Source organism: Bos grunniens, chromosome 1, assembly GCF_055505025.1.
Source record: "Bos grunniens cultivar Pamir isolate PY7600 chromosome 1, Bosgru_T2T1.0, whole genome shotgun sequence".
NCBI lineage: Eukaryota > Metazoa > Chordata > Mammalia > Artiodactyla > Bovidae > Bos > Bos grunniens.
The window spans coordinates 134,847,242-134,866,545 of record NC_141165.1 but is presented as its reverse complement, the minus strand read 5'-3'; the positions used below and the strand labels follow the sequence as shown (position 1 = coordinate 134,866,545).

General features: G+C 34.0%; 1 protein-coding gene across 7 annotated transcripts in view; it reads left to right on the top strand.

Moving 5' to 3' along the window:
* SAMSN1 (SAM domain, SH3 domain and nuclear localization signals 1) overlaps positions 1-19,304 on the top strand; it is a 179,711-nt gene that overhangs the window by 130,524 nt on the left and 29,883 nt on the right. For all 7 annotated transcript variants that reach the window (XM_086411797.1, XM_086411776.1, XM_086411765.1 and 4 more), the window contains one exon: positions 15,309-15,380. In XM_086411797.1, the coding sequence (XP_086267923.1) occupies positions 15,309-15,380 (72 nt within the window). The remainder of the gene's footprint in view (positions 1-15,308; positions 15,381-19,304) is intronic.

The window sequence follows — 19,304 nt, the reverse complement described above, 5'->3', positions numbered from 1 at the left end:
ATAAAACAAAGTAACCATTCTTAGAATCAGAATGTAATGAGACAAAACAGTAATCAAAAGCTGTAATCTGTCTGAAGCGGGGGAAGAAACATTTGCAAAGAGTGTTGCTTCCAGGGTGCTTAGAAAGGAGTGGGAGAATAGAATTTACCATTGAGTCTGCAGAATAATGCATATCAGCAGAAGCAAATATTCCATTAGGCTCAGCAGACTTGCTCACTTGGGTGAACTATATATTTCAGGCTATTATAACTTTGTGTCTCTAGCCCTTAATACAACCGAATACAACTTTTCTTTGTCTCTGCTATACTAATCAAACAAACTTCCAACAATGGTTTTGTGTTCCACGTCTCTAGGGGTGACAACTCTTTGATTAGTCAACAAGAATATGCATTTCTCTTGGCAGTTGAATTTCTCATAACTAATCAACTCCTGATATTGCTAATTTTAGTATCCTATCAGTTTAGTTTATGAGTAAGTACCCCGCAACCCCTCAGTCATTTATTTTTGAAAGCTTGAAGTTCTTGTACCTGTCAATGTGACAGTTTGACATTGGCCATGGGGACCAAACCAAGGCACTGGCTTCTTGGAAAGGCTGGCCTAAGTTGCCAACTGGCCCCACCTTTTCTCTATATACATAAAATAAAGACAACTAAATAATGAAATTTCTTTTCTATACATTTCATAATTTTAACAATTTAAATTCCTGGAATAAGATTCAAGACAGATTTACCTTTAGCAGTATAACAGTACATAGTGATATGACATTAGTCTGGATATTAAATTTTTTTTCTGAATACCACATGGTTTTACTGAGTAACTTTGATTTTTTTAATTACGAGTAATAGAGAAATAACTCAATATATAAAGGTTGTAATGCTTATATTATTTATATTTTTATCTGTTATTTAGTCATCATCTTTTCTAAACTAAGCTGTCTACAAGTTTCACGCCATCTACTTTAAGACTACAAATATCTCACTATAATTATTTACCAATTTTAATGTACCCACTACCAATGAAACAAAGGGTAACAATTTTTAAAATAAAATTCTTTCAAAGATAGATGTTTTGCAGTTATCAGAACACATAGTGTAGGTTTAGGAATTATCATGTACTGAGTTCCTTTCTGCCAGTACTATGACTTTCCAACACCACTATTTATCTCTTAGTAGACTGAAATATTTTTATAGCCAAATCCAAATATGATGAAAGGGAAATAAATGTAATCGACAGTGAAGAAGTTATAGAACCTAAATGTCTCTTCTAAATATCCTAGCATGAACTTACAGCTATTTTTTTCTACCTATTCTTTTCCTGTTTGGGATTACACACTGTATATTTGCCCCACATAAACATGTCTGTTCTTACTAAGAAAAAAACGTTTAAATCCCTAAGCATAGTGTCAGCAGGTGCTGCCTGAGATGGGAATGTTTATAAGCTTTATGATATTAACTGCAGCACTCAACCTCAGGTGGCATAAAGCATGCAAAAAAGAACTTTCTGTCAGTTTTATTATTTCTAAAAAGGTTCCCCTTGAAGCAGAAGAGTGACCTTGCTCTGCTGGGCTGACATATGCCACTGGATTAATGGTCGAGCTCTGCTGGAGGGAAGCTCACAGAAACATTACAACTCCAGAAGCTGGGCTGGCGGTGACCATTAATCAGGGGGACCAAAATCATGCATCAAACACACTCATTTAAAAGTAGTAAAAATGACTTAAAAAAAAAAAAACTTTTCGAGAATTAGCTTATTGTTTGTCATTACTTGTGTTCAAGGAGATCCCTGCATGACTAAAATATCTCCTGGGGAGAACTTTAGAAAGGTTATTATGTACCCAGAGGCCAAGTGAATGTGGTGGAAACTGAAGGCTAATGGAGGTAAAGGAGAGTTTTTGTTCCAGAGAATTTGATGGGAAAGTTTATTGAATGGATTCTATTTTCCCAGCTTAATTTTTACACTTTTATTTAACTGTGAATTTAAAGCAATGGGTACTATGACTGTTTGCCTCTTTGTGATGATTTTATTTTATTTTAAAAAGTGAAGTAATTGGATTTAGTGGCAAAAACATTTGGCTAGTAAATTTGGTTAGAAAATTTCTCAGGAACCTCAAGTTTGGGTCAACATAGTCAACTGTTAAATATGTTAATAAATATCTTAATGGACTTAAAGGTACTATACATTCTTCCACCACATGTTAACTAGTAAAATTTTTCACAACCTTTTCTCGGATTACTGAAAAGGAAAAAGATTTAAATCTAAATCCTTGAAAGAGAATATTCAGTTTAATTTAGCTAATAAAAAGTTATCTTGCTTTTTAAAAATTTCTTTGATGATAAAGTTGAATAAGCATAACTTTTATGTTTTCAATAGTTTGTCTTCTAGATTAATGATACTATGCATAATATACACGATATCATTTCATTGGTAGGTAAAACAAAGAGTAGATTAGTATATTTTATCATTAAGATTATGATCAATATAATAAGGCTTTTCCTAATTATTACTTCAAAGTTATTCTTCTCCTAAATAACTGTTGGATTCTTTAACCATGATATTCAATATTATCTTCTTTGTTAGCTGTATACTACTCTGGATAATTATTTATGCAAAATTATTTATTTGCTTTCAAAGATTATAAGATTAAAATAACTGACAATGAAGTGACCATAGTTAAAATATTATTTAATATTTGTCTATAAGTAGAAAAATATAATGTGTACACAATAGAAAGTTAATTTCTAAATTTATGGGAGGATTTTACATCTTTCTTATAACTGGAAAATTTGAATCAATTTTTTTACACCCTATTCTATCAAGGTGCCTAGAAAACAAAACTAGTAATGGAAATTTTCTCACACAGAAAACACTTATCACTAAGTAGGGATGATAAATACATAAAATATATTACCTGTAACTCCTCATCCTTTTCCCACCATCTTCCCTAAAGCACATACCATCTTCTGTAAACCTGGTAGACACGGTTATCATGACCTCTAATTCCAAGCCTGAAAATAGCTTCAGAATGCTTCTCAACATAGCCTTCTCCATGAAGGTCCTAACAAACCATCCATGCTGCTGCAAAAAAACTTCCTGCCAATTTTGGTTTGGAAAGATAGTCCACCCAGAAAATGGGGAATCCTAGTGATGCATTCTTGTGAACATACAACACCTTTCTAATGTCCCCAAGTGACTATGTTCAAGTGAAGAGTTCAGACATATTAGACATATTGTTTGTCATCCTTTGCTCCTTTTAACACAGTGTGTGGTTCAATGTGTTCTAATACTTTATCTTCATTTTAGCAATTATTTTCTTCAGACTTGACAATGTCTAAATTGTTCCTTAGGCAATAACTATACAATCTCTTAGAGTAAATAATATATGAAGATGTTTAAGCAAACTCAAATTGTATTGATTTCAGCTAATTTCATGTCCAAAATCTGAGATCATGTTAATGTATCTTGTTTTTAGACTATCAATAATATAGGTATAGACTTATGCGTACAAAATGCCTTTTGCATATTAAGTAGTCAGTGCAAATATAAATAATGATGAATATAAATTTCCAAGATGACATCTAGTATACATTATTAATTTATTGTGTGTGTAAATATAATCTGCTTTTAGGAATTGCTTCTATATTTGTATGGCATTCATTTGAAAATGGCTCTGTTTAGTTCTTTTCAATAGAAATCAATTGATACCACCAATAGAGTGTAAATTCTTCCAGGAGAGATTCTTAACTCTTTCATACAAACAACCCTGACTCTAAGCACAAAGATTAGCCATAGAAGCCACTTAGTATATTTACACCAAATTTCATAATGTAGAAACATTATGCTATTTAATTAAACATCAGCAAGTCATTTTCTTTGACTATAACATGTTATACTTTGCTTTTGTATAACTGGGAAATGTATGGTTTTTGTCATTTAACTTGAAGAGAAACGTGTGAAATTTCTCATCTGCTGTGGTTTTCTCAAGCCTCCCAACTGTAGGATTTTCTCTTTCAGTCCTACATCACTTAAGACCAGGGGCAATCAGTGTGTGCTAAAATGATGCAGGTTGGTAAGTGGTCTCATAGAGAAGGTGTGACTTGATTGAGATCTTGAAGAATGGGCTGGATTTGAGTAGGAGGAAGAAAAGTAGAAGAACATTCCTTGAGAGAAAAATAGCATGAGAAACAGCTTAGAAACATAATTGAATGTGTCCACATTGGCCAGCAAGGAGTGTCAGTTCTGCTTAATCAGATTGCCTAGCATTGCCTGATCCCATGAGGAATCATGAGTGTACAACATGCTAAGTTAGGGCTTCGTGATAACTAAAGAAGTGTCACTTAAACTCTCTGAGCTTCAGTTTTCTTATCTGTAAACTGGAAAAATCAAGAACTACCTCAAAGGAGAGTTGTATTTGTTTAATGAAATGATTATGGATAAATCACTTGGCATAAAGCAAGCTCTCAGTGGCCATCATAACAATGTGGAGCAAGCTTTACTTTTTGAGAAGAATGGAATGATAAGAACTGGTACTTTAGGAGTCCAGTGGTATGATTTTAGGTGATTGGAGAGTCAAGAGTTGGGACTAAGGGGCTGAAAGCTATTTCGTTGATGCAGAAATGACATATTTGTATGGTGGCAGATGGTGCTAGTAGTAAAGAACCTGCCTGCCAATGCAGGAGATATAAGAGATGTGAGTACAATCTCTGGATCTGGACGATCCCCTGGAGGAGGACATGGCAACACACTCCAGTATTCTTGCCTGGAGAATCCCATGGACAGAGGAGCCTGGCAGGCTACAGTCCATAGAGTCGCAAACAGTCAGACATGACTGAAGCAACTTAGAATGCACACCCACAAACGCAAGTCAAAACAGTCAATGGTAAAGGAAATCAACTCTAAATTTTCATTGGAAGGATGCTGGAGCTGAAACTCCAATACTTTGGCCACCTGATGTGAAGAGCCGACACATTGGAAAAGATCCTGATGCTGGGAAAGATTGAGGGCAGGAGGAGAAGGGAGGGACAGAAGATGAGAGGGTTGGATGGCATCACTGACTCAATGGACATGAGTTTGAGCAAATTCTGGGAGATGGTAAAGGACAGGGAAGTCTGGCATGCTTCAGTCCATAGGGTGGCAAAGAATTGGACACCACTCAATGACTGAACAACAACAATGAGAATAAATGCCTACAACAGAGATTTGGGGAAAGAATTGAGCAGATGTGGAGGCTGAAAGAACGTGTGTGTGGTATCTTACATTATTTTGCATTATTTGGCCAAACTCCCCAAAGAGAGGAATGAGCAAATATGGGTTTCCAACAGTCTAGGTGCAAGGTTCAGAAGGCAGAATCAACACAGATTCTCAGGGGTAAGAGGACATAAGTAGAGAGAGATTTTTGTTCACACATATGCCTTCCAGCCTGAAGACAGGCAGAGAAGCTACTGTAAACTACAGCAGCTGCACAAGTGGATACCCTAGGGAAATTGATTTCCAAGAAGGGTCATAATGAAACAATTCTCGAGGTGGGGGGGGGGTCAATAGGGACCATTTAGTGTACTTGTTTATGGGTTTAGCAGTTAGAAAGAGAGAAGGAATAGAAAATAAGTTCTATAATAATGATGTAGGAGTGAGTAAGTCAAGCAGAAGTTTTACAGTAGGAAAAATGAGGAGCTGAGACATTTAAGATAACCTGATCATGGTCACATTTTTTAAAGTTTTCCATTTCCTTTGTATTCTATATGGTTTTAAAAGAGTTGGTAATGTGAAGTGACAACTTTTGTTGTGTTATGCTTTTTACCTGAAAAGTCATTTAAGACATATCAATATTATTTAAGAATTCCTTTCTGACAAAAGAGTATCTTAATTTTTATTCAATTCCTAAAAGTGCAGCATAACTTACAGTCAATGTATCCAATGCAAATCATGAGATATGGCAATAAGTAATGCAGGGGTATGATTGAGAATTCTGAAAGTTTGAGTTCTTTTTATTTATGAAACTTGTTTTTGTTACATTAAATAGACTGTTATGATAACCACTTTTACAGGTATGGCTCATTCTACAATGATTTTTTTTGTTTGTTTTTATAGTTTCCTTTCGGTAATCTTCTTTGAGGTAGTTTCAATTTGCTGAAAACATCTCTCGGCACATCAACTTCTGAAAATAAAGCTTTAGCATGGAAATTTTGACACAACTTTAAAACACTATGGTGGAGTCAGAATCTGCACTTCCTTTAGATGGTCTGTGCAGTTGATAATGAAAGATACTAAACCAAAGAGATCAAATAGACCAACTTTTGTTCTAAGAATCCAGATGTAAAAATATTTAGAGCTTTGATACATATTTGAGCACTGAGTTGCCTTTACTTGGGGTTAATGTTAGTGTTGAAGGTCACGTTTCACACCCTGCTTGTCTTTCAGCCTTCGGGCCCCTGGCACCCAAACAACTGTCTTCCATCATCACCACATGATAGTGTAATTATTTAACACTGAGGCAATCCTAACAGATTATTTTAAGTGAGTTAAACTTGTTTCACACTCTTCAAAAGACCTCAGCACCTGAATTAGTGAGAACAATTAGATCCTGGAATGCCTTTGGATAAAGGCTGACAAGCTTATTGAGATTGGGCATATTATAGAATATTCATGCAAGCACGTGCTGAAACATAATTCTGAACTTTAAAAGCATATCACCAATGAAGGCTCTATGTGCAATATTTAGATGATGTGAGAACTCATTGGCACAGTGCGTGTAATTCTTATTTGCCAGTGTATTTCAAAATGCTGCGGATGTCTGACTCACATATGCAAATTTTTTCTTTGAAATAGACTGTGAAACTTTTCCGCTGATGCCTTACCCAAATATTAAGTCATCTTGGAGATAAGATTTTACTTGAAGATCCCAGAAGTTGGAGAGTGCTTAAAAAATGAAAATAAGGGTTCAGTTCTTTTGGTTTTGTTCAAAAGGTTGACTTACATTCCAAAAGACAGACTCCCTAATTGTTCTTCATGTTGATAAATTTAGGATGGTCATTGTTTTAAGAAACCAATTCAGTGCTATCTATCAAGCTAAGTTTATATACTTTTCATCCAGCTTAGTAGCAAGTTTCTTTGAAAACAAAAAACAGGATTAAAACGTTGTAATTGAATGATATAATAGAGAGTACAGCAGGATGGAAAATTGGAAAAAAAAATTTTTTTTTGCAAATTCTGGTTCCCATGACAATTTCCTAATTGAGAAGGGCTCTATGATTTTCAAGAATACTACAAGCTTCATATGAAGACACATTCTATAATGATTAGAATTGTTATACAAAACAAGACAAGAAATGAGGCTAACAAAAAAGAATCTATTCTTAAGTTCTTATATATCGTTCATTGCATTGTGTGAGAACACACACAAACACAAAACACAAAAATGTGTTCAAACACCCCAAATGCCATTTTTTGTTGTTGTTCAGTCACTAAGTCATGTCTGACTCTTTTGAGATGTCATGGACTGTAGCCCACCAGGCTCCTCTGTCCATGATTTCCCAGGCAAGAATACTGAAATGGGTTGCCATTTCCTTCTCCAGGGGATCTTTCTGACCCAGGGATCCAACCTGCATCTTTTGGCAGGTGAATTCTTGATCACTGAGCCACCAGAGAAGCCCAAGTGCCACTTATTCATCTCTATTTTTGTGTACACCAAGTAGACTATATGAAAGAGGGTAATCTGTACTATGTAATCAGAGAGTCTTTAAAAGATAACACAATACACATTTATATTGAAACATTTGTTGTACTAAAATAAATTTAGAAACCAAAACTTTATTTTCTTCTTAAATTTGTCCATACCTCTAAACAAACATGACCTAAGCGATGTTAATGATATCTTTAAAAATTGGTTCCTTAGAAAGTTATGCAACCATTAATTTTTAAGACTATCTATTAAAGAACAGTTTTGGGTTCACAGCAAATTGAGAGGAAGATACAATTTTCCCGTGTGCCCCTCTTATCCCCACACCTTATTAACTCTTTGTAAATTATTTTTTGGCTTTTATATAGGTACCTTTGGTTCTTTTATTAACCCAACATTTTATTTGGAAAATTTGAAGCATATGTAAACACAGTTTAGTATAATCTACCCCATGTATGCATCACCTAATTAATCATTAAATAACAAGAGGTCACATGTCTTCTTTATGCCCACATACTTCCTGCCCCTCACTAGATTATTTTGAATTACAAAAAAAAAATTTCCTTAATAACATCATATAGTTACTTATTTAAAAATTTCCTCAGTTGTCTCCTGGATGTTTTTGCTAAAATACTTTACTTGATCTAAACACAATCCACGGATTATATCGTAGTTGATACAATGCTTAAACATTCTTAATTTATACTTTCCTTCTCCTCCTTTCTTTCTTTCTATTGATTGGTTGAAGAAACTGGGTTATCTGTCCGGTAGATTTTCTCATTGCCTAAACTTTTCTGATTGACATCATATTGTTGGTGTCCTTTGGTATGCTCCTCTATCTTATTTGTTGTGACCTGCTAGTTAGATCCAGAAGCTTGGTGTGATTGCACTTTTTTTTTTAAGAATATTTCATTAATGATATTAGATGCTTCCATGATGAAGCACATATTCTGGTTCATTCCTTTTGTGATTTTAGTGGCCACTGACGATCGTTGCCTAGACCCATTATTGCACTGCCATCTATAGTGTCACTTCATTATTTTAGACCCAGTCACTTGTCTTATTCATTTTTAAAAATTTCCTATGTATTTAGTTTCTGTCTCCTCCTACAGTGATACTATTGCATGGATAGATAAATAGGTTGTCTGATGTGTATGCTCAGTCATGTCCAACTCTTTGCGACCCCACTGACTGTAGCTTGCCAGGCTCCTCTGTCCATGGAATTTTCCAGGCAAGAATACTGGAGTGGATGGCTATTTCCTACTTCAGGGGATCTTTCCAACCCAGGGATGGAACCCTTGTCTCTTGTGTCTCCTGCATTGACAGGTGGATTCTTTACCACGTTCCACCTGGGAAGTCCCATTATTGCATTAGGGACTTACAAAATGGTACTTTTGTAATTTCATCACTTAATTGATTAGCTAGATTATACACACACATATACATGGAGAGAAAAAATTTCCCTAATTAAGTATCTTGTTACTCTAAAATATGTTTCATACAAGAAGGACAGATTAAATATTTGTCTTTCCTTTTATTTGTCAGTTTTAATAATCTGGATGCAACATTTCAAAAGTAACAGCTGGTGTTTTTCTTTTGAGTTAGTATCATTATGAACTCATGAATTCAGACATATATATTTCAAGGTACTTCAGTTATTATTCTTACTGATACTCCACTTGTCCCATATTTGGATACAATTTATCACAGGGACAATATTTTTAATATGGCCATTGTGTTGTTTTGGCATGGCCCCAGAGTCTTTGAAAGCCTCCCTGCTTTATGGTATGACAAGATTAAAAATTTGAGAATATAGACTAAGAAGTCTGATTTCAAATATCATTAACACCATTATTTTCATTATCCCTTAACATATCCACTTATATATACTTATATCATTAATAATGGTGTGAATACTGAAAACAGGTTAAAATTAAAAACTTTTTTCCTTCCAGCTTTATTGAGATATAATTGGCATATAGCACTGTGTAAGTTTAAAGTGCACAGCATAATGATCTGACTTACATACATCATGAGATGATTATCACAATAAGTTTAGTGAGACTCATCATATCATACAGATATGACACAAAAATTTAAAAACTATTTTCCTTGTGATGAGAACTCTTAATTTTTGTATATAACACACCACAGTGTTAGTTATTTTTATCATGTTGTACGTTACATCCCTAGGACTTATTTATCTTATAACTGGAAGTTTGTGCCTTTTGACTACCTTCATGCAGTTCCCCGTCTCCCCGCCTCCTACCTCTAGTAACCACAGTCTAATCTCTTTTTCTGAGTTAGTTTCTGAAGTATAATTGACCTACATGCTTGTGCGTGCTCAGTCAAGTCCCACCTTTGCGACTCCATGGACTGTTGCCTATCAGGCTCCTCTGTCCATGGCCTTTTTCAGGTAAGAATCCTGGAGTGGGTAGCCATTCCTCCTCAAGGGGATCTTACTGATTCAGGGATCGAACCCACATCTCTTGCATTTCCTGCATCGGCAGGCAGATTTTTTTCACCCCTGAGCCACTGGGGAAGCTAATTGGCCTACACCTTTATGTTAATCCCTGGTGTACAACATGATTTAATATTTCTTTCTTTTTTTTTTTAATTTTATTTTTAAACTTTACATAATTGTATTAGTTTTGCCAAATATCAAAATGAATCCACCATAGGTATACATGTGTTCCCCATCCTGAACCCTCCTCCCTCCTCCCTCCCCATACCATCCCTCTGGGTCATCCCAGTGCACTAGCCCCAAGCAACTGGATTTAATATTTCTATGTATTTCAACATTATCAACACACTGTCTAGTTAGCATTTGTTACCATATGAAGACACTACGCTATTATTGAATGATTGCCTCTATTTCACAATTTCACTCATTTCTTTTTTAACTGGAAATCTGTACCGCTTGATCTCCCTCATCTATTTCTCTCATCATTCCACTCCCACCCATCTGGAAATCACCTGTTTGTTCTTTGTATGTATGATTATTTCTGTTTTGTTGTGTTTGTTCATTTGTTTTGGATTTTTAGATTCCATATGTAAGTGAAATCATACAGTATTTGTCTTTCTTTGTCTGACTTATTTCAATTTAAAAAATACCCATTAGGTCCATCCACATTGTTGCAGATGGCAAGATTTCCTTCTTTTTTATTTCAGTGTGTGTGTGTGTGTGTGTGTGTGTGTGTATTTGTATACCACCTCTTCTTTACCCATTAATATATGAATATATACTTACGTTACTTCCACATCTTGGTTATTATAAATAATGCTGCAATGAACAAAGGGACACATGTATCTTTTCAAATTAGTGTTTATGTTTACTTTAGATTAATGCCCAGGAGTGAAATTGCTGGATGGTATAATAGTTTTATTTTTAAATTTTTTGAGGAACGTCCTTACTGTTTTCCAATGTGGCTGCACCGGTTTACAATCCCACCAAAAGTGCACAATGGTTCCCTGTTCTCCCCATCTTTGCCCAAACTTGTTATTTGCTGTCTTCTGACAATAGTCATGTGACATTATCAAATGTCAAATGGTTTTGATTTGCATTTCCCTGATGATTAGTGATATTGAGAAGCTTTTCATGTGCTGCTGTTGGCCATCTGTATGTCTTCTTTGGAAAAATATCTACTCGGGTACTCTTTCCATTTTTTTAATTGGGTTTCTAGGAGGGGAGTTGATGCTGACTTTTATGACTCCTTTGTATATTTCTGATATTAATCACTTTTTGGATACGTCATTTGCAAATATCTTCTCCTGTTCAGTATACAGCCTTTTTGTATTGTCGATGATTTCCTTTGCTATGAAAAAGCTTTTTAGATTTATGTAGTCCCATTTATTTTTGTTTTGTTTCCCTTGTAGGAGTAGACATATCCAAAAAAATATGTTGCTAAGATCAATGTCAAAGAATATACTGCCTATGAGTTCATCTAGTAGTTTTAAGATTTCAGGTCTTACATCTAAGTCTATGATCTGTTTTGAGTTTAGTTTCTTATGCACTGTAACAAAATAATCCAAATTCATTCTTCCGCATATAGCTTTCCAGTTTACCAATGCCATTTGTTGAAGTAGCTGTCTGTTCTTCATTGTATATGCTTGCTCCTTTCATTGTAGAATTGACCATTTAGTGTGGTGTACTTTGGGCTCTCTATTCTGTTACATGAATCTATGTGCTTGTTTTTGTGTCTATACCATACTATTTTGACTACTGTAGCTGTGTAGTATAGTTTCAAATCAGCCAGTGTGATTACTCCAATTTTGTTCTTCTTTCTCAAGATTGCTGTCACTATTTAAGGTCTTTTGTGTTTCTATGCAATTTTTAGAATTATTTGTGAACTCATGCAGGTCTGTAAAAAATACCTTTAATATTTTGATAGGGATTGCACTGAATTCACAGACTGCCTTGGGTAATATGGTAATTTTTGCAATATTAATTCTTCCAATAGATGAGCATGGTATATCTATTTGTAAGAGTCCTTTTCAGTTTCTTTCATGAGTGTCTAACAGTCTTCTGAGTACATGTCTTTTACCTTCATAGTCAGATTGATTCCTAGGTACTTTTCTTGGATGCAGTTGTAAATGGGATTGGAAAACTGGTTAAAATTTGTCATTTTTGTTGTTGTTCTTTAAACCATCAAATTACTGTTTTTTATTAGTTGCTTAAAATATTTCCTCTCTCTAAGCCATGAATTCAAAATAAAATTAGATTAATTATTTTTATTTGGAATTTTTAGGGATTGCCTTTATTTTTATTTAAATTTGTTTATAAATAGTTTTAAAGTCAAATCTATGAAATAAGGCATATTTAGAAAATTGTTTTTTCTCTTTTCTTTTTCTTTGCTTATTTTACCCAATTTCTCTAAGAAAGAAAATACATATTTGCCTGTATTGAAACATACAGATGTAGTTCCACTCTTAGATAAAAAGCAGTTTATTATGTACATTTTTCTATGTTTGACTTTTATCATACACACTATATCCTGGGATCATTTCACATCAGATAAGAGATATATTTCTGGGTTTTGCAGATGTACACATTTCTATTATTTGAATTTACCATATACTATTCAATCAGTCCTCTCCTGGTGAACATTGAGGTTTATAGCTTTTCTATAAAAAATTTCCATTGAATGTGGATGTGCAAATCAATTTATATTCAAGTGTATCTGTTATAGTTGTCTAGAAATGAAATTTTGGGTCAAAGGTCAATTGCATGTAATTTTGTTAGTTTTTCCAAATTATCTTACACAGGTGTGTCATTTTACAAACACATCTAACTGGATAAGGAAATACTATACAGATTTATAGTTGAAGACTAAATATAATCTAATGCCAACAGAAGCAAATAATTATCTAAAATACGAATTGCTTTTTTAAGTTACTCTTTTGTTGATATCTATTTGTTTATATAATAGCTCTGTCTTGATGGGAGCTTTGTTACAAAATAATATTTGCCAAGTCTAATCCTCTATAATTATACACTGCAAAATTATCAGTATTGAAATATATTCTCATTGGTAAAGGACTATCATCTATGAAACCAGCTTACCTCCACATGATTCACCTTTTCATTAGAAAGTTAACAAGAGTAGAAATTACACATTTGTTCATTATCCATACCTCATAGTAGACATTAGTCTTTTTTCATCATAAGCCATAGCCTATACATTATGAAACCATCTCAGAAAGTCACTTTCTGACAAGAGAATAATGACATTGTAAAAACATTATTTTAAATACTTAGATTTGCTTCTTAAGGGTTTCTTAGCATGGATTGATATTTTACTCCTCTGGCTTGAATCTGTTGAGTGATTTGTAATGAGATGACTGACAAAACTCAAAGTAATAGTTCTGAAAACCACTACTTCTCAATCTGCTTCTATTGATATAATGAGGGGAGAATTAATTTTAAAAGGTGGTGACTATTGATTACTTAATGGCAGAAGATACTGTGGAGAAGTGCTGAGGTGAGCCTATTCTGTGCCCCTCTGGGCAACCTGACCCATTATCCAGAGGTGGATAACACATTGTAACCTTCATTAATATTTAATAGGCAGGGCATAGACTGGTTATAGGCTACAAAAGTGCCCTAAGCACAGGCTCCAATAGGCCATAAGAATGCTTCAAGTATATAAAAAAGTAACAGCTTTCCCTGTGTTCAGATTGTTTATAAGCAGAACAAGAACACACTCAATTCCCTTTCGCGATTTCCGGGCAATGATGACCTGGCAGAAATGCCTACTAGGCAAGTTGAAGTGATTAATGCTCTCAGAAATCATTCTAGGTCCGTAAGCCCTGCATGAGAAGATTGTATTTTCCAGAGTAGTTTTCAATTGCAGTCCTTCTTTTTCTCTCCTCTTGCCACAAGCTGAAGGGCTTCTTCAGCAAGGGTAGCAAGTCAGCAAAAGGTGTTAATTGTGTCTAACACAGCCCTCATCCTTGGGGTGGTGTTCTGTGTCACAGTGTCTATCAAGCTCACCCCTTGTCACATGCCAGGATCTTTTTATATAAACTCATTTAAAAGAGAAACAAGGAGTTTTAAAGATAGCTAGTAGGAAGATCTGAGAATAAGAGTGCTTGCAGGGACTAAGTACCTTTGACGCCGTCTTGAACTAAAACGGTGTGTGACTTTTAAAGGACATACAAAGTTTTACAGATTACTGACTCCCATTTTTAACTTTTCTAATTATCAGGTTATTTTTCAGTACCACCAGCCTATTTTGAAAATATTATAAGCTTGAAATGAAATGAAGTTCTTAAGATAGAACATATATAAAGTCTGTAATGTCCGATATCCACCATCTCAAACAATATATAAAATTAAATAGTGAGAAAATATCAATTTTTGATTCCATGACTAAAGATTTTTGAAAAATGTCTTTAGAAGAATCATTTAGTTTGTAGTAATCAGGAATTGCTTATAATTACCTGCCTAGAATGAGTTACATAAGAATAAAAATTTAGCCTTGTAGGCAAAAAGTATCCAAGAGAACAAGGTTTCTATTAACATATTGAGCTTTCTCTCAAAACCAGTGAATGAAATGGATCTAGAGGTCTCATTGTAATTTCATGTTAAATGTGTAAAAATTCAGTTTTACCCCCAACCTAAAAGTGTGCATACCTAAATGCTCTTTTCAATTTATTAATAGGTCTGTGTATATGCTACCTTCTCTTTCTGATATCTAGTAGAGAGTTTCAAATTATCAAGGGTCAGCATTGGGAAATGCTTTATGTGCCTCTTTATGAGGCACAATGGTTAATCTACTCAAATGCTTGCTTTTGGTTTTTTGTTTTGTTGTTTTCTATTAGTTGTCTGGTTGTCTAGCAACACATGTCATTCTTAAAAGCAAAATTAACACTATAAGTCCAAAATAATTTAATAGATTTTCTACAAGGTGCTTAACACTATATCATTAACATACAAGACACTTTATTAACTGTAAATATTAGAATGTTAATAACACACCATCAGCACCTTTAGATATTCTAGAAAGAAGAGTCTTTTTAATCCTCTATTCACAAGAGACTTGGGCTTATTAAGCCATAATCTAATATATTTAGCAGTTTTATCAATGAAAGTCACAAATCCTGTTTCTTTTGCTTTTTCTTTCCTATTTTACAGCGCAGCAGCAGTTTTGGGAACTTTGATCGTTTTTGGAATAATTCCACAGCAAAACCAGATGATTCGACTGGGGTTAGTATTCCATTCCATTTTTATGAGTGTTATACAAAGCATTATGAAAAATTATGAAGCCAAAATAACTTTTGCAAATTACAGTAAGCAAAAGATATATATTTAAAATCCATAGCCTTGCATACATTTTTGTGACAAATGAACAATTATTTAGTACCTAGCACCATGCTGGGCATTAAGAGTAAAAAGCTATCTAAGAAACATTAGAGATGTTTGGGAAGGCAGAACATCAATTTAAGAAGAGAATTATAATTTAAAGTAACACATATGAAATGACATACATGTTAAATTTTAAGTAAGTTATAATTGTTTAAATTTAGGAAGTGATTAAATGGCTTCATTGGAAATTAGTTAAGGAGAGCATAGGCTGCTCTGCTCATTTACACTTTCACACCTTTGTACACATTGAAATGGTGGTGACCATTTAACCATGAAATCAGCAGTGACCATTCCATGAGTGTGTTCGTGCTAAGTCCCTTCTTCAGTCGTGTCTGACTCTTTGCAACCCTATGGACTGTAGCCCACCAGGCTCCTCTGTCCATAAGATTCTCCAGGCAAGAATATTGGAGTGGGTTGTCATTTCCTCTTTCAGCGGATCTTCCTGACCCAGGGATCTAACCCATGTCTCTTACGTCTCCTGCATTGAGGTAGATTCTTTACCACTAGTGCCACTCGGGAAGCTCCATATACATTTACAAACCATGAACACCTTAAAGTGTAGCTTAAGAAAAGCTTCCTATAAGCTTATTGACATCATCATCATCACTACATTTAATTGAGCACTTACCAGGAAGTAAGCACAACATTAAGCACTTTACCTAACTGTAAGTAGGAAATATTATTATTTTTATTTTATCATTGAAGAAATATGTTTGAACAAAATTACTTCTAAATCATACATGTCATAAATGACAAAGGCAGAAAGCGAGATCTTGTCCAAAGTTTGCTATTCTGTTATACTATCTCATAAGTCATGGGCCAACTGTAAAAACTGATTAAAGAAGGAATAACAACTAATAAAATAGTAGAGAGGAGGGATATATACTGAGAAAAGTGAAAGTATATATTTATCATTGAACCTGATTTATGTATTCATGTGGTAGATTTGTTTTAGATCAATAGGCTTTAGATATTATTCACATCTTATTCATTCTAGATATTGCATTATTATTTTTTACAAAGAATTTTCTTTATCATGTCTAATTTCTCAGAATATCTTTCAGATTCCTATAGTGTATCTATCTATATTATCTTTAAATATGTTTATTTCAGCAACAGATATTCTAGACAAAAGTAGAAAGAAAATGACATATATTACTTCTTTATAAATACCTCTGTTAACACATATATATGTACATGTGTGCATACTATATCCCTTTATATGTATATATACATTACATATATCTTATTTTATTCACCTATACATTTATACATATAAACTTATGAATAAACCTTTATAGCTACATGGATATAAATATATAAAATTGTATGTAACTTTATGGTCTATCAACACTTACATAATTGTAAATAATACAATGCAAATAATGAGAAACCCTATACAATTTTTACAAATAGTGAGAAGCCTTATACAACACAAATAGTGAGAACCCAAATGTATTTCTTTTACAAATGGTATACAGTGAGAAGACTGATATAATTTTTTTAGCATGAGGGATTTCCTGTTGATCTTTTTTTAAATCTTTATTTTAAATTGAAGTGTAGTTGATTAACACTGTTGTGTCAGTTTCAGATGCAGGGCAAAGTGACTCAGTTATACATATATTAGTATCTTTTTTTTTCAAATTATTTTCCTATTTAGATTGTTATAGAGGAGAATTCCCTGTGCTATATGGTAGGTCCTTGTTGGTTACCTATTTTAAATAACAGTGTGTACATGTCAGCCCCAAACTCCCATATTGTATAATCCTATACTTTCTATAATCCTATGTAGGTATATTTACTGTTATTAAGTTTTTATTCTAGAGTTGACCTATAAAAGTTGCTCAGGCTCATTCAAACTTATTGATTAGTAATGGTGGCCTAGCAATTTGTGAGAGAATTTAATGAACTTGATAAAGCAGTTTGTACATTTTTTAGCAAACTGTCATTCACTCATTCAATAAATGTGTATTGAGCATCTACTTGAGTATCTCCCTTAGGTGCTCAGAAAGTACTGTTACAATACAGGTGAAAATCCTTACTTCATGAAGCCTAGAGTCTAGGGGGAGACAGACTTTAAAACAACAACAACAAAAAAAAACCCATAAGTAAGTATATAAATAAACTGAGATTCAGGCTATGAAAGAGAAAAGCACAGAAAAATATTGAAATTAAATATATGTCAACAGAGTCTCCTCAAAGCTTCTGTAAATAATTATGGAAAAGCCTGAAATTAAAAATATTTATGGCCCTTTTTTGAAACTTAGGCAATGGTAAGTTAACACAGATAGTAATAAACTAATATATTTTCTTATTTTAGTTTATAGCTTTACAATGAAGATAGAAAAAGTTTAAGTAAAGAGAAAATAAAAGGCCTAACACTAAAATTTTTAAGTAGTTCCAAGTTGTATTTTATTCAGTGCTTCAGTTGTATTTTATTCAGGCAAAGATTCAGGCAAAGAATCTTTGCCTTTATAACCCTGAATGTAGACATTAATAAAGTGCAATGAGGACTTAAATTGGCTGTCCATTCATATTTATCATAGGCAATTTGGGGTAACGTGAAGTAAAACATAATATTTATTAACAATGATGTTAACTATGTGGTTACACCTTCATATTAAAATATTCAAGTTCACTAAACAGACGTTTCCCATGATTTTTTATATTCAGGGAATGACTGGCCACCCACCTATTGGAGATGGTGGACAGTACTAGACTAGATGACCTTCAAGGGTCCTTTCTTGCAAATCTGGGATATGATGTATATGTCACCCAAAAATGTCCTCCAAGGGGAAAAAATGCCAAAGTTCTACGTAAGAAGTTCTATTTATTAAAAACTATTGAGGGTCAGTTATGTTCTTGGAAATATTTAGATGCTCAGGATGAATAAAGCAGATAAAGTCTCAAGTCTCACGGAGCATATATCATAGTGGGAGACACAGGCAGTAAAATATAAAGAACAAACAAATATATTATTGGATACTGTTAAGTGCTTAGAAGAAGAATAAATCATAGTAAACGTACAGGGAGCGTGGACATGTGTGGGCTATTGCAAATGGGGTGATCAGTCAGAAAATTTCCCTTCCATTACTTGGCATGTGGGTGGAAACCTGGATGAATGAAGGAAGACATTTGTAGATATCTGGTGGAAGCCAATGGCTGAAACCAGTACAAACATCGGTGGGAATATGAAAGAGAAACGGCAGAGGGACTAGTGTGGCAGTACTCAGTTACAGTTGTTTCAAATGTTAGCATGTATCAAAGTCACTTGTAGAGTTTGTTAAAACACAAATTGGCCCCAAGTGATTCTGTTGCTACTGGTCTTAGAACCACATTTTGAGAATCATTCCTATAGTGAACAAGAAAAATTTGAGAAGTAGCAAGGGGTGAGATGGTTTGAATTCTTTATCTCATATACACTGTATACAATGTAATATATATATTATATTATGGGCTTCCTTGGTGGCTCAGTGGCAAAGTATCTGCCCACCAATACAGAAGATGTGGATTCAATCCCTGGGTAGGAAGATCCCCTGGAGAAGGAAATGGCAAACCACTTCAGTATTCTTGCCTGGGAAATCCCAGGCACAGAGGAGACTGGGGGACCACAGTCTATGGAGTACAAAAGAATCAGACACAATCTAGTGACTAAATAACAACAATATTATATTGCAATATGTATTATAATAATTGCATTATATCACATTATATTATGTTGTTATAGAGCCTTGTGAGCTGTAAACATTGTTTTATTCTGAGTTA